Raw genomic sequence first — 17,274 nt, 5'->3', positions numbered from 1 at the left:
TCAGGAAAAGTACAGCCATTCCTCAAGAGAAGGCCAGATATTACCATTTAGTCCTGTAAAGCAGGGACCAGACACTTAACATAAATGTGTAAAGCACACTGGGTACATATTTTTTGCTTTCATAAAGAAATACATATGCTCTCTCCTGTTTTTCTTTTTTTTTTTCTCCTGTTTTTCTTGCATCATGTGCCCTTTCTGTCTGACTTTCATTGATCTATTCTTGATAGTGAAATATGAAAACGGAAGACCATTTCTGTAATTTGTGTATGTCAACAGCTGTTCAAGCACAATGAAAATGGCAGTTGATCCTTAGCCGTCAGAGTCATGAGGGCAACAGACACTTGTGGGGACTGTGGCAAAATAGCCAGCCAAGTTTCATCTTAGTAAGGGAGCCACTGTTTGGCTCTGGTTGACTGAGGGAAGATAGAGCCAATATTTACAGGACTTTTTTTCTTTTTTAAGATTTATTTATTTGAGAAAGAGAGAGAGAGAGAGAGAGAGATAAAATCTCAAGCAGACTCCCTGCTGAGTGTGAAGCCCAATCAATGCAAGGCTTGACTCCCTGACCCTGAGTTCAAGACCCAAGCTGAAATCAAGTTGGACATTTGACCCACTGAGCCACCCAGGTGATTTTTTGTTTTTCTTTTTTAAGAAAAGGAGAAACCTTTATTTTAATGTGAAATGGTTCAAATTTAGTGTTGGCTCCATTTTTTAAAGTCATTGTCCAAACAAAGCACGTTTATGAGCTACTTTGGTGACCAGTTTTAGCCCTCTGAGAAAAATACACTAGAAATTACTGTTTTTTAAAAAAATGAATAACCATAAAATTCTTTATTTAAAAAAATTAGTAGCTAAGTATAAATCTCAGATTTTTCAATAATGATCCTAAATTAGCACACTAATATACTAGAACAATATTTTCCCTACATATGTATATGTGTATATATATGCATGTATGCACATATGTGTGTAAATGTGCAAATTTATGAATGTAAATGTATGTGTTTTTATTCATATTTACATTCATATTTATACTGGTATATAGGACCCCTTAAATTCATGTAAAATGCTGTGTCCATGTATATATGTAAGTGCATTTCTCTTGGAAAAGAGTTATTAATTCTTATAAAACCTTACAAGGAGGATATGAATTCAAATGATCAGGACTAATTGAATATGTTGTTTCTATTAAGTTAACAGTGAAACCTGATGATGACATTTTAGCAAAGAAAAATCCACATGTCTTAGGGAACCTGTTTTACCATTACAAAAGAAAACCACATAGATTGTATTCATTAATTGAAGATAACATACAAAATTGTCTTTTATAAAGCCATAGCCAAGTAAATTGTTAATGGATACAAAAAACTGGTACAGATTCCATATTCAACAACTGATAACACTAGGTAGTGTTAGGTTTAGAGGACTCCAACTTGGTAAGACACATTCCCGGCCCTTGAAAGCATTATCTACGTATTAACTAAGAATGACACATAATCAATAATTAAAATAAAATGTTACAGACAGCCTGAAATTTGCAGCCTTGGACATAATATAGATTGGGGAAAGAAATCACATAATTATGAGCTATTAAAATCCTCCCTTAACAGATGGAACAGCAGAGGCACCAAGGAGTTAATAAATAACTCAATCAAGGCCATTGGGTCATACACACTGGTCTCAGCTCATGGGCCATTCTTTCTTTGATATGTCAAATTACCTCAATATAAGTTGCCTACAAAAGTGTTCCCTAAGTGAATGACTTAAAGAAGAAATGAAATTAATTTTCAATTGGCATAAGGAATATTTCTTATAGATTTACTTATAAAAAGTACTTAAGATTTTTGATAGCAGGATGCTTCTGAAGTACTCCATGGGCTAGGATGAGGGATTTATTTTTAGAACTTGGTTGCTGACACATATTAGAAATATTGAGACCACAGAGAAAATTTGTGCCAAATTGAAATGTGATATTAGTTAGAATTGATTAAAATTCTAAAAAATTGAATAAATATGCATACAACTCAAACAAAAATAAAACAGGGTAGTACACTGATATTCCCAATTTTCTATGAGTAGTTAATACATTATGTTCTATATAATTTTGCTTAAAAATATTTATTAAAGGTGGATAATTTTTTCTTAAATAGGGAAAAGTTTTAAAAAAGTGAAAAAAGAAAAATAAAAGAGGAAAAAGTTGAGAATGAAATAAAGACAAAGATCATATTTTCCCTCTCAGTTGTGTTTGGGTTTAAATAGTAAAAGTCTTATACCTGAGAAAACAGACTATAACTCCATGCTGATTTGGGTTTTATAGATATACCGCAATGTAGGAAAGAAGAAAGGAAAAGTATCTAGACTGAAGAAGAATCTCTGCAAATATAATTGTCCAGACTGTGTCAATTATACTTCAGTTAAAAGATATGATACAGAACATATATATGTATATATATGTTTGTATAACATCTGGAGGAAAAGAATTAATATAACAATGACAGAACATGAAAGTTCCATCTACTAAAGATGAGCAGAGAAAAATATTGCAAAATACATAAAGAACTCTGCCAACAAGAAAAAAAGTTAGCAGACTTAGCTAGTGGGAGACTAGCTACAAGATACTGATCTAAAGTGGATCCTAAAGTAAGTATATCTAAATGTCCAAATTTACTAAAGAAGGGCCTGAATTTATGTCATCAGAGTAGAAGATTAAAACAAACAAGCAAACAAACAAACAAAAAAAAAAAAAACAAAAGGAAACTGGATGGATTTGAAAAATATCAGAAAAATACAGTATTAAAAAATAAAGCCACTGATAAAATTAAGTGATAAAATGAATCATGTCTACGTGATTGAAAAGAGAATGAATAAATCCAGACAACATGGAGAGAAAAAAAAATTATGAAAGCAAGGTTAAGAGATACCAAACATCAATCAAATGAAAAGTTCCAACCAGAGTTTCAGAAGAGATGAAGGAAAAGGCAACAACAAAAGAGAAAACATCTGAGCGTTTTCCAGAATTGAAGATACGCATTTTCGAGTGGCAAATTCTGAGTTTGGGGGTAGGGGGCGGGAAATAAAAGGTAAATCCACTGCAAAGGAGCAGGTGACAAGAATAATTGTGGCTTTCAGCATTTTTCCATTGCTATATACATGAGAGTTAGAGCCCATCTTCTTGAATAGCTGTGTATCACTGTGCCTTGGTTTGCTAGTACCAGTGTACCCCTGTGAAGAGAAACAACTGCACTTCTCGGTATGGCAGACAGCAGGAGGGACAGATGCCAAGTTGTGGTCACACACCTGACGCTGTGTTTGTCTTGGTTATTACCACAGCTCTACCACCCGCAGCAAAGCCTGCACAAAGTAAGCACTCAGTATTACTGGATTCTTAAATGATTTAACAAATGAAGTCTAAAATGCCACTTTCCTTTCCACCGGAGATTCAAAGATCCCCAACCCCTTGGAATCTCCTTTGGAATGCTAATGAGCTATCTGGTGGTTGCTGGTTCTTGGATAGCTTTAGAATGGGGGCTAGATGCCAGGGGAACCAACCTTATAAATAGAGGGTGGGAAATTTCAGCCCCAGCTCCTGACAAGGGGCTGAAGGTTGGGTTATTGAGGTTAACTAATGATCACTGATGTAATCAAAGCCTATGTACTGAAGCCTCCTCCATAAAAATCCCAAATCGAAGGGTTCAGAGAGCTTCTGGGTTGGTGAACACACTAAGATGCTGAAGGGGTAATGCTGCTGGAGACGGTGTGAAAGCTCTGTGAGTGCCCCTTCTACAGAAGATGTCTTATGCATCTCTTCCATTTGGCTGTTCCTAAATTGTATCCTTCATAATAAATATATAATGGTAAGTAAAGTACTTTCCTGAGTTTTGTGAGCTGTACCAGCAAGATCTCAAACCCAACGAGGAAATTGTGGGAGCTCCTGACTTACAGTCAACCAGAAGTACAGGAGGCATGGCATCTGAGGTGTGTATGGGTGTGTGTGTGGGTGGAGGAACTGGCAGCCTTGCGTCCTACACCCTTAATTGTGGTATCTGAACCTAATTCTAGGTTGATAGTGTCAGAATTGAACTCAATTTTAGGATACCCAACAGGTGCAGGAGAATTGGTCAGTGTAGAGAAAAACCCCAAATATTTGGTGTAAGAAGTTTTTGGTGTGATGAGGGAGCAGAAGGCTAGCTGAAGACAAAGCACAGGCTGACACCCTGCAACATCCCCCTCCTCACCATAGGCTATGCTATACATTCCTAGGAAGCTCCCAACTGTCTTAATTTTAATGCCTTGCTAGAGGGAAAGACAACCTTAACTTGACAACGGCAAGGCCTCCACTATTTGCTGGTCCTCTTTAGCTTATGAAAGTTCTTTTGAAAATCTCCATTTACCTTACCGCCCCCAACCCCAAGTATTATAATCAGCCACCCCTCACAACCTTGGGGCAGCAGCTCCTGCCCACAGGTCCTGTCTCCCTGCTTTAATAAAACCACTGTTTTGCACCAAAGATGTCTCAAGAATTCTTTCTTGGTCATTGGCTCCGGACCTCACCCCACCAAACCTCGCCTAGGTTCCAAAACTACATCTTCTGGACGAGTAAACAGAAACAAACTTGAGGAATATATGGATTTAAAATGCTATCTCTGTTTCTGTAAGCAATTTGGTTATTTCAAAAACTAATGTCCCTGCTATGAGTCCTTAATATCATTGCACAAGAGATTTCACTTAATTAAAACTTAACACAAAGTGCAATTTATAAAAGTAATGTATTGAATAATGACACTTTTTTAAGCCATTAAAGTACAGTAATGTATTGAAAAATGGCACTTTTTTAGCCATTAAAATATGGGTATTAAGTCAGAAATACTATTTTAGTAGATTAAAGTAATTTTGTTTATACTTAAAGATTTTCAGAGAGACAAATATTTCAACTTAGCTACTAGAACAAACATATTTAAATAAATATAAGGCAGGCAAAATGCATCCAATAGTGTTTTGGTAGACAAATCTGGATCTATCTTCAATTCTTCTTTACTTGGCTCTCAGTTCTAGGAGGGCTACATGACCCTGGCCCTCTGGCTTCTCACTGGATTTGGCCAATAAAAGGATGGGAGTGTAGGAGGAGAGAAGCTATATTTATTGCCCTGGATCCCTCAGTGCTGAGACACAGTCTGCCAGGGACTACCTTTTCCTAGCAAAGAAAACACACACACACACACACACACACACACACACACACAAAACAACTTCCAATTATAAAATAAGTCATGAGGATCTAACGTACAGCAATGGTAACTGTGAAGGTAGGTCTTTTATATTTTTTAAATTTTTTATATTTATTTTATTTTTTTCTTTTTAAATATTTTATTTATTTATTCATGACAGGCAGAGAGAGAGAGGCAGAGACACAGGCAGAGGGAGAAGGAGAGAAGCAGGCTCCATGCAGGGACCCCGACATGGGACTCGATCCTGGGTCTCCAGGATCACACCCCGGGGTGAAGGCGGCGTCAAACCACTGGGCCATCGGGGCTGTCCCAGGTCTTAAAAGTTCTCATTACACACCCCAAATTTGTGACTATGTGTAGCAACGGATGTTAACTAGTTTTATTGTGGTGGTCATTTCACAATATATACAAATATAGACTCATTATGTTATATACCTGAAGCTAATATTGTACCTTCAGTTATATCTTAAACACATACACACAGCTCCATTTGAACATCCCACACTCATACACAGTTACTGCTCTCTCTAGCATAGCTAATCCTCACTCTGAGCCAAAAAAAACTGCATCTTTTCACTGAAATTCATTTTTGCCTGTTTCCTGTTTGTTTAAATGTGGCTCAATTGTTTCTATCCAATTTTCCTAAGTACATTTGATTCATTCTAGAATGAAGTTAATTTTTTGCCTGATAGTAAGGAATTAGACTTAATGTACATTCTTTTTTTTTCAGTAAAATTTTCACACTCTCAAAAAATTACTTAAATATTTGACATCTTTTTCCATTGTAATTAAAACGTTAGAAACCAAGCACATTCTGTAGAGCTATTTGGAACAGGAGTCTGGACAAAGAGGACAAAGAAGTCAATAGTTAGGCATTTTGCACACATTTTTTATTGTGTTGCCCTCCCACACATTTAAAAAAATCTACTAAGTTTCCCCCAAATATACTAATCTGTATTATTTCACAATTGTAGACTTTTGTTTCAATCACTTATCAAGGTCATTCTCCCAAGTTTTATTTTTTCAAGGCACATAATGGCTTTAAGAAATTGATGGTATATACCATGCTGTAACTTTGGAGCTTTTGTTCCTCTGGCACTTCCTACCCATGAACTTAAACACTCTGCATCCTCTTTATCATGTCTGTATCTCTTGTTCCTATCCAAAGGGCACAAGAAAAGATCTGAGCCTGAGTGTTACGGTTTAGCAGATGAAATAAATTGGAGCCTAGGGAAATGAGCTCCTCAACTACTACTTGGTCAAATCAGAAAGAAAATTAGTCTAGATGGTAATGATGATGTGTGCTCAGCATGCCACGTGGCACATGATCAACCCTCACTGAGATGAGAGAAGAGCAGGAGCTATTAACAATTTTAAAGCCATATTGGGGAAACTGCAACCCAGAAAGTTAGCCACATGACTGGTAATTAAACACTCTGCTATGTCATTTGTTTTTCCACGTTAGTGTTTAAATCATTATTGAACCTAAGAAAAAATATATTTTTATCCTGGTGTAATTATATAAATTATTTCTTAAGATTCTCCCAATTAGTGCATCCTTCCCTTAGCTTGTTTTCTTTCTCTTCCTATTTAACAAGCATTTGGGAAAGAATTTTCTGTAGTTGCTTCCTTTCAACACTGTATTCATACTACATTTTAAAGAAAGATTTTATCTATTTATTCATTTGAGAGAGAGAGAGAGAGGCAGAGACACAGGCAGAGGGAGAAGCAGGCTCCATGCAGGGAGCCCAACATGGGACTCAATCTGGGGATTCCAGGATCACGCTTTGGGCCGAAGGCAGGCGCTAAACCGCTGAGCCACCCAGGGATCCCCAAATTTCAAGATGAGTCACATTTTCCCATTGCCTCTCTCATCTTTTTGTCTCCTAGCCCAATGGCAACACCAGCACCAACAGAAACAACAGCCATTGAGCTGTACATTTGGACTGTGCTAAGTGTTTCTGTATTTCTTCACTGTTTTTCAAATTTTTCCTTCCAAAGAAATCTTATCCCGGTGACCAATACTCAAAACAGAGAAAAGCCCAAGTCTCTTTGGGCTGTTTTGATAGTAGCTGCTTTATCTCATTTTATTCTCCTATGTTGCAGTGTATTATTTACTATTATCATCTTTATTTTAACTGAGCTTTGGAGAGCTTTAATAACTTGCTCAAGGCCACAGAGCAGTAAGATAGTAGAGTCAAAATTGCGTTTATTCAATCAACACATATTTTTTTGCATGCCTCCTGTGTGCCAGATAGGACTCCTGGCACTTAGCATACATCACTGAATAAACAAACAGAGTTTCCAGTCCCTTGTGGAGCTTATATTCTATCCTAGTGGAATTGAAGGCAAGTTTGTCTCATTCTAAGATGATAAGGTACTATGCTGGCTCTCTTTGGATTCTTTGGTTTTCTCTTTCATCCAATCACTCTTTCCTGACATGGACAATAGAGGTATAATTGAGCTTTCTTTTAGAATACTCTTTTTTAAAGATTTTATTTATTTATTTGACAGAAAATGAGAGAGAGAGAGAGAGAGAACAGGAGGAGCAGCAAGCAGATGGAGAGGGTGAGGGAGAAGCAGGCTTCCTTCTGAGCAGAAAGCCCGACAGACCATGGGGCTCCATCTTAGTACCTAGGATCATAACCTGAGCTGAAGGCAGATGTTTAACTAACTGAGCCATCCAGGCACCCCTCTTATAAAATATTATCAGCTTACATTTATGTAATGCCAAATTAACATCTGTCTGTCCCTATGCTGCCAAAAAAATTGCCACCAACTACTAACTTTGCTGTGGTGCTTTGAAATCCACAAACCCCATTTCTGTATATTCTCTTGTTTATTTCTCTTAACTATTTCACAAAGTACAACCAACTCTCAAATTATGATTCTGTCTTGTGGTTTGTAAAGGGCAAAGTTATTAATGGGAGATGTGTATCTCAGTCTAATGTCTGAGGCAAGAAAAATGTGTTTATTTTCTTTAAGTAAATTTGATTTACCACTGAGTTTCCTATCCTGCTCAGCTAATGGGAAATTCAACCTCAGTCACTGCTGGGGCACCCATTCCCAAAACCTTAAGCCAAGAAAGCTTAATATTATATTGATTTGATCCCTTTGGTTCCTGGACCATGCTTAGAGAACGGAAAATCATTGATCATTGCTGAATGTGGGAAACACGTTTCCTCCTGTGATCTTGCCACCAACATAGAGATTGCCAGGTAGAAAGGCATGGGCTCCCCAAGATTTTAAAAGCCTCAGATCTTTATACCACCAAGGTCACCTGAAATTTCTCTTCTATTTTGTCCTCAGTGGCATTTTCTTTTTTCTTACCCTCCAGGATACATGGAACTCTTCTTATTGGCTTGAGTTTTGGAAACAAAACTAGGAAGAAAGTACTTTTGCAGGCAATTCCTTCTAACAACCTTCATAAATTCTCTTAAGGCAAAGAAGCTTAGAGCTGAAGAATTGCTTGAGGATATTTACAGGGGAGAATTCTATTTATTAGTATTTCAAAAATTCTTTTGAGATACTGTTTACACTTATGGATTGTTTATTATTACAAGCCAGAAACTGTGAGAAGCACATTAAGTGTCTAATATCATTCAATACTTCCCAAATCCTAATAAGGTTATGCCAATTACTGCCCTATTCTGCAGGTGTGGAAAATGAGGCTCACAGACTTTATGCAACTTTTCCAGCACAGCCAGTGAGTGGCAGTCAAGATGTGGCACAGGTTCGAGCTCAGAACTACTTCCTTTTAGATCTCCTTCCATCCCATTTACCTTTCCCGACAATGCCGTTTCTCTAATCACTGGGGAGCTACTAAGGGTTGCCCACAACCTTTCACTGCTTCATAGAATTGAGGGAACATTCCAACTAAATGTTCTTGGCTTCCTCTCAGGTGCTGAATCAAGCTGCATGGCTCTGTTTCTAGTCAAGTTTCTCTGGGTTAGGACTCATGTGTCCTGTACTGAAGGTGTGGGAAGACCTTTCCCTATGGATACCTACTAAAAATATACATTAACAAGACCATTCCTAGATGTTTGGGTTCAGTGAGTCCAGGGAGGGACCTGGGGGGTTCATCTTTAGCAAAAGTTCAGGTAATTCTGGTGAAGGTATTCTACAGTACCATCTTGGAGCACCGCTGCTCTAGACTATCTTTTCTCTACTTTATCATTAATATTTATTCAAGTCAATATTTGGTTATCAGAAAAAGAAACTCTCCAAATTCAAATATAAAGGGAGTTTCCTGAAAAGGAGGGCAAGGTGACATTATGGAAAAAAATACAGAAAGTCTGCTTGAGAACTGGGCATTGTCAAAGAGCTATTCTGTTATGCTGTTTCTGGATCCATGCGTCCCTGTCTCCTCCATTCATTGGAGTTGTATGAGGGTATGTCTGTTCCATCTCATTGCTGTAGATGAGATTTGTTACGCTTGCCCATATTCTTAACTTGAGAAGCCTGAACTGAGTCCTAAATTTGACATATCAGTGAGTGCATTACACTCATAATTACAACCTCTATGTTGCTTCATTCAATATATCAAACAAGAATCTGACTAGCTCAGCTTAACTGTCCAAGGATCAGGTGGGTACCCTGGTGCAATAGTTTGAGGTTATGTGGAGGGGTATTTGGTCCTGTGTTGCAAATGTGCCTGTGTAAGCCTGCCACTGAATCGGGAGTTATAGGCATGAGAGAAGGTTCTTAAAAAGAGGACTAAAGGTGGGGATGAAATCATACCTATGACTCTTACAATATCACTGTCAGAGAAGTCTTTTTAAGACTACTTTTTTGGGCACCTGGGTGTCCCAGTTGAGTAAGCATCCAACTGTTGATTTTGGCTCAGGTCATGATCTCGGGGTATTGATATCAAGCTCCATGTTGGGCTCTAAGCTCACTGGGGTGTCTGATGGAGATTCTCCTTCTCCCTCTGCCCCTCCCCCCCACTTGCATGCTCTCTCTCTAGGAAATAAATACATAAATCTTCAAAAAAAAAAAAAAGACTTTACTTTTTATCTTGCCAGTTCTCAGATCAACTGCTTCCAGTTCTAACTCCTCCCTAGTAACCATGGGGCCCAGTAAGAATGGTTCTTTCCAATATTGAAAGTCGTCTGTGATCTGGCTCTCCTGTGTCTATCTGCAATCATCCAACCTACAGGAAACTTCTTCAGCAGATGGGTCTCTACTCCCTCTGCATTTCCAACATGCCACACTTAATCTAGAATTTTCCATCTTCTCTGTGTTTGCTTACTTTTCCTTTAAAGTCCCATTAAGCCTATGAAAACGTTCAAGATTGCTCATCACTCTTGCCCATTCCAATATTTCTCCTCTGTCACCTTTTCTGGTCTTCATTACATTTGGTCTTGTGTCATCCTATGTTTCAGATCTCTTATCTTATTTCTCCAGAGTACTTTGAAGGCAAAAATTATGTCACAGACTGCAGGCAAGAATTAAGTTATAGACAGATATCTTCTAAAGAATCTGAATTACACATTGTAACAAGTCTACCAAGAAAGTAAGACAAAGAGATGGAAGAAAATGATTTCCTATTGGGATAAATATCCTTTGGACTTAAATATTACAGTTTAACCTCTTATTTTTTTAGTTAATCTAAAAGATTTGGCCCATTTGATATATGATTTCCTTCCATATTACTGTTTTCTTTCTTTTTCTTCATTAAATATTTGTTTATTTATTTTAGAGAGACAGAGATGGGGGGAGGGTCTGAAGGAAAGGGGAAAAAAAGAACCTCAAGCAGACTCCTTGCCAACCATGGAGCCTGACATGGGGCTTGATCCACGACCTGAGATCATGACCTACACCAAAACCAAAAATCCAATGTCCAACTGACTGTGCCACCAAGGCACTGCACTGTTTTTTGTTTTCTATCCCAAGTTATTTTATTCAGCTTAAGTTAAACTCAATATCCATTGATAATCACATGGGACAATGTACTGGTAAAATTTCAACAAAAGTTAGACTTTAGTTAAGATGTCATTGTTAAAAAGAATTTTAAATGAAAGGAGACAAGGTGCCATGGCAACATACATACACAGTCTAATTAGTTTTAAAAGAAATTACCTCATAGCCCAGTAAATGTCCATTGCTTAACTTCCAAGGAATGGTGTTCCATGACACTTCAATTTCTGAGGAGGAAAGGCTATTTGCAGACACTCGAGATGGAGCTATTGTAGGCTCTGTTTGGCAAAAGCAAGTGAAACACAATTATTATTTTGATAGTTAATTAAAAATCTACTGGAGTTCTTATTTTCAAAAAAGCACTTTAACATATTTGAAAACACAATAAAATATAAAAACATTTGAAAACATAAACCATCTCCTGATCTATTTCCATGCCTTGGGAATAGACAGGCTTTTCCTTGCTAAATAGCTACAGAAACTGTTCTTTCCTCCATTGCAGTTTTTTCTTAGTATCTTTTCTGCCCTTCTTTCCCTTTGTTCTCCTCACCAGATCATAATTTATCTCCCCTTTATCCCACAGCTCCTGCTCGGGCACTCCTATGCCCACAAATGCTGCCTATTTGTTTGTTTAATTTTGTCTTGTTAAACAAAGTCATGCTCTACAAAGTTCATTTATTCAATAAGTATTTACTTAGTGCCTTCTGTATCCAAGGCCCATAGGAAGGGTACACTTAAATGAGATGAAGCAACTTCCAGTTTACTGCTTTGAAGGAGTCAACAGACATGCACAGAACATTATCACACAACAAAGAGATTCCTTTGTAATAAACAACTCTTAGCATTAGGAAATCACAGTGATTCTCCTCTCTCAGGGCACAGCTCTGAGCAGGGACCTCCTCTTTCCCAATATCCATTTCTGTGTTAAAAGATACTTCTTCTGGGCCATGCTGATTGATAGTGAAGCAGAGTCTTGGTCCAAGGAAAGGTCTATTAGATTTTTCTCTCCTGAGAATTTGAAACTTGGTTTGAACAGATGAGGAGTACTTGAGGCCAGTCAGTCCAGCCCTGGCACCCTAGAGAGTCAAATGGTTTCTGAGGCTCCAGAGCTTCTCTTATGAATGACCTTTAAGAGGTATGCTGTTTAAATCCTCCTTTAATTCAATAAGTCCTAGTGTATTTCCAACAAATCTCTCATTTTTTTTTTCATAGAAAAGTCAAATCTGTTTCTGATGTTTGGAACAGAAAGTCCTTTACCCAGCTTATCGTGGTGACGAGAATAGTAACAGGAGGAGGAAAATACAGGGGGAAAGAGGGTAAAAGGCTGCAGTTAGCCCTCTCCCCAACCGCCACCCCTCCCAATCCAAGATGCACAGGGTAGGCAGTGTCTGAAACCTCCCTGGTTACCTGCTATCCTTCCTCAGAACCCTACCCTTGTAATGAATATCCTTGGCCACTCTTGGAAATGGGGTCTGGCTATGAATATAAAGGCTCTTTTTTTGTGAAGGTTTTTATACTACTTGTTTTTGTCTCAGAACTCCACATAAAAAGAAAGGATATGTAGTGTCTGGGGTATTAAAAAATGAGTCTTCTTATTATTATAGACATGACAACTGTGGACCACCTTCTACAATTTATTACAAGGTCTCAGGGCAGAGAAGATACTGTGAAATCACATTTCATGAGTTCAGAATGGTGAAGAGCAAAGACTCTGGGTTAAAATACTTGCTTAGTAAGTCTGTATGGAGTTTGGCAAGTTTATTAATTTCTTTCATTAAACTTCCATTTTCTTACCTATAAATGGGCCATAATAACAGTACCTACATGAAATTCCCCCTTAGAAAATAAAAATTAGGTAAAGTCTGGCAATGATAAGCATTCAAGACACATTAGCTCCTGCCATTCTTATTAAGTTGAACCCCATTGGATAGCCAATATTTAGCTGCTTTTGTCTTATAAAAATGGCAATTTCATATGATTCTCCCGATGACAATATTTTCTAAAGAGATCCCATAGTTGAGGTAGGTATGAAAGAAAGGCAGAGAGATGCTATGGGTCCAGAGTGGGGTATGTACAAATCCACACTGGCTGGAACTGGTGCGTCACATCTTCCAGCCCATACATTGCACACTTCTCCATAACACTTCTGTCCTCCCACACTACTCTGCTAACATGCTATTCTCAGGTCATGGGAAACACTGTAAGAATCGAGATTAGGGAACTTCCATGAGAATACCTTAATCTTATCCCCAAAAGAAGAAGGCTGTGGAAGTCAGTGCTGTTCTCTGCTTCACAAGCTGGAACTCAGAATGTACTCCTCATCCACAGACTTTAACCTTTAGTTATACCCTTTGACTAGCTACTGAGTCTTGTGCTTCATGGTTGATATTTATGACCTGGACTGTGAATCTAACTGTGACTTCAGTCATTATTCTTGTGAAGAAACTTATCTGAAGTCACAAAGAATTTCCACATCAATTTTGGGAGCATTAGTGGTTTATTAGGATTGAAACAATACATAATAAAAATATTCCCCATACCTTCTTCTGCAGAAAACACTGTAGTCACTGGGCTAAATGGTCCTTCCCCTTTGTTATTATAAACACCCACTTTCACTTCATACAATGAAAATGGCATGATGCTTTCATTCCTAAAGACATATCTTGGGGTATCAGGAGATGTGACCACTGTCTGGATCCAGTTGGTAACTCCAAGAGGGCGGAAAGCAACAACATAACCAAAACCTCCACCGTTCTGTAGTTCTTCAGGGACTGGCTACAAAGGAAAGACATATTAAATCACGCTTACACATGAGGGCAAGGCAAAAATAAATGGAGCTATAATCCTTAGCCTTTTGCAAAACCCATAAAATAATAATCAACATCATATTAAGCAGTTACATAAAAAAGGAAAGAAGGGTCGGAGGCACAGCCACCTGCTTTTAAAGAGACATATGCCACTCTTTCATAGCCATCCAAATAACTAATTGGAATTCTCCAAAATTACTCAGATATTTTGAGCATCCTATAGCCCCAACCTGAGTTATGTATCATAAAATATACATTCAGTTGAATATACTTTATCTCTTGAGTCATATAAAAATCACCTAATCCCTAATGTTGACTTTACAGAAAGAAATTACCCGTTGATACGATGACGAAGTACAAAGGCGTAAAAGTATATTTAAAAAAAGGTAAAAACGATTTATTAAGGTCAAAGCTGTATTTAGATCGTGTCAAAAATTTCTATTGACACTCCATCAGGATCTCTTAACTTCCTATTTTTTCAACAACATCTTCAAATAACACAGCCAATTCTCATGCTTTCTGACTTTAAATGTGTTAATTAAAATTTTTCCTAATTACAACATAAAGCAAGAGCTGAGAGCATGGCCAGGAAGCAAGCACCTGCTGGAATCAGAGTCTGCATCATCAGTGGGGTTACAGTTGTATGGAAAGCTGTGAGAACCGCTTGAGAGCAAACAGCCAGGACCTGACTCTCACCTCTGTGTTTACCAGCCAAACTGACCCTGGGCAAATTATTTAATATTCTCTATGCCTTAGTGTTTTCATCTATAAAATGTTGCAAGAGTGAAATGAAAAAAATATACAAACTGCTAGAAATAGTAATTGGCATAGGGTGAGCTACTAGTATTACCACCACCTCCAATACCACTACCAGCACCAGCCAGGCATCCATGATGGGAATAGGAAACCCCAGAGGACACCATTCAGACACTTACATCCCAAGTTATCACCAGCTCAGACCGGCTTCCACCTCCTCCACTGACTTCTGAAGGAGGCACTTCTGGAACTGTGTAGGTCAGAGAGACAGAGATAAAACCTTATTTGCACTTGGTAATATTTAACTGAAAGATGATTCAATGTTGCTTATTTCTAATGTTTGAAGTAATTTGATCAATGGTACATTATACGTGTGTGTATGTGTGTATTATGTGAAACATACATGCAATATATATATATATATATATATTTGAGGAGCTCACCAAATAATTTAGATTTACATGAAATTATCAAAGATTCAAAATATCTCAAACAATACAAAAACTGCCTCAGTTCAAAGGTCAATACAACAAGGGAAAGTGATTCATTGGGAAGTATGGAAAAGGAATCCAGCATAAATTTTTAACTTGCGACTATTTCACAGTAGAGATATGACTGCTTAACCAACATTGACTTTACCTAAAAAAATGACCTAGACTCAACTCTTCAAATTTTGTTAGGAGATATTCTTTATAAGCTCCCATAGGCATCAGATTCCTTGCTTACACCAAGAACTTTATGCTTAGTAAATTCTATGACACAACTAGAATAGAAGTTCCCTGACTGGGTGTCTTTGTTTACAGCTGTATTCACCATATATCTAGAAAGTGCTGAGTACATAGTAGAAACTCCTTAAATATGTGTTGCATTAATAAATAAATGGACTACAAATATCAGCATGGTTCCCCTATTTCTCATAATTCCTTCCATAAATATCACCTGTATTGTCCTGAGTAAAAAGGCATCATTAAAATTACTGAAACGTATTTCATGACTTATATTTTGGCTCGTTCCTAAAGTGATGCACTAGCTACACTTCAAACATCATTTTAATTAATATTAATTAAAAGGAAAGTCTATAGATTCTCTCAGATGCATCAGTAATGTGATACTATGTACACTTCCTAATATTCAGTTTCAATGTTAGGATATTTTTAGAATTATAAAAATAGTCTTAAAGTTAATACTAACAGTTGACACAAACATGAATTTTAAGAATGATTCTCTCTTAATCTAATAGTCGAGGGGTCAAAGTATTCCTAATCGCCAGTTGCTTGAGCTCATTCATGGAGCTTGGTGGTGAAATGAGATTTCCTAGCAGCAGAACTCCCAAATGTCATTATCCTAACAATTTGTCAATGCTTGTTATAAATGAAAACAGCATTTCCCCTGTTAATAGGGTGAGTATGTCAGATAGTAATTATAACCTTAAGTGACAAAAACATATTCACTCAACATGCAGTAATGAACGCTGATGATGGACTGAACTTTTGGAAATGTCACATTACATCAGAATCACTTACACGAGTGTCTTTTGACAAATGCCATATGGCCAGTTCTGCCATTAGATAGGTCAGATAATTGCAACAATGGATTATTGAGGTTGCTCCCCTGCTGGCCTGGAGACCAAGGCTGAGAGAAATGGAAATACACACCCAGGGAAACCTATTAACCCATTTTACTCAGAAAACAAAAACACTAACCTGCCTCTTCAGTTCTTACTTTTTCTGAGGGTAAACTGGGCTCTCCACCTCCGATTTTGTTACTGGCTACAACCCGAAATTCGTATTCCACCCATGGATTTAACTCGACTACAGTAGCTGTGTGTGTTTTTCCATCAATGACCTCAGGCACTAAAAAGGAATATATCAAAGAAATAACAGTCTGCAGGTCTTAGCACTGACTTAAAATCCATTTTTATGTACCAATGGCATTTGCTTTTCTCCCTTTACCTGTTGTGGCAGTTTGCCAACCCACGGAGAAAGGTGTCCTTGCCTGGACAGAATAGGATATAACTGGGCTATGATTATCTGTGCCTTCTTTCCAAGAGAGTTGGGCTGTGGTATCTGTAATTTCATCTACCTTCACATTTTCTGGTGGTCCAGGGGAACCTGAAGAAGGCAAAAATGCAAATGGTAGGTAGCAATTCCATAAATATCATCCTTTACCCAAGTGAAGAATGTCACATGATCACTTTAATATCAACAACTGATCCTAATTTCAAAAATACTTAGGGAAAAAGGATGTTGGCCTACCAATACAACTACCAGTTTTTCTTTTTGACATTTCTACCGTCTGGACATGAGTCAGTAATTTCAAACTCATAGTACTCTTGGGCTGCAAATGATGCTCACTTTTTGAAGTTCTCTGTTCAGCAGGATTCCTACACCTTTCCAAATTCAACATCCTTTACTTCTGGCCTGATGCCTTCTCCTTTCATCTATTGGTGCACCACTGTAGTTCCCAGTTTGCCATCTAGAGCTGTTTTATTCTATCCCACACTGCTCATTTTTCAGCCCAGTAGCAAATCAGCACCTTGGACAGTACCTCATATTGGCAAATTCTCT

General features: G+C 37.7%; 1 protein-coding gene across 3 annotated transcripts in view; it reads right to left on the bottom strand.

Annotated features, from left to right (window-relative positions):
* Positions 1 to 17,274, bottom strand: part of CNTN3 (contactin 3) — a 327,484-nt gene that overhangs the window by 20,671 nt on the left and 289,539 nt on the right. For all 3 annotated transcript variants that reach the window (XM_025451601.3, XM_025451602.3, XM_035702741.2), the window contains 5 exons: positions 16,660 to 16,818; positions 16,411 to 16,560; positions 14,887 to 14,957; positions 13,685 to 13,919; positions 11,307 to 11,422 (listed from right to left, as the gene is read on the bottom strand). In XM_025451601.3, coding sequence (XP_025307386.1) covers positions 11,307 to 11,422; positions 13,685 to 13,919; positions 14,887 to 14,957; positions 16,411 to 16,560; positions 16,660 to 16,818 — 731 coding nt within the window. The remainder of the gene's footprint in view (positions 1 to 11,306; positions 11,423 to 13,684; positions 13,920 to 14,886; positions 14,958 to 16,410; positions 16,561 to 16,659; positions 16,819 to 17,274) is intronic.

Source organism: Canis lupus, chromosome 20, assembly GCF_003254725.2.
Source record: "Canis lupus dingo isolate Sandy chromosome 20, ASM325472v2, whole genome shotgun sequence".
Lineage (NCBI taxonomy): Eukaryota > Metazoa > Chordata > Mammalia > Carnivora > Canidae > Canis > Canis lupus.
This window is presented reverse-complemented; position numbering and strand designations above follow the sequence as displayed.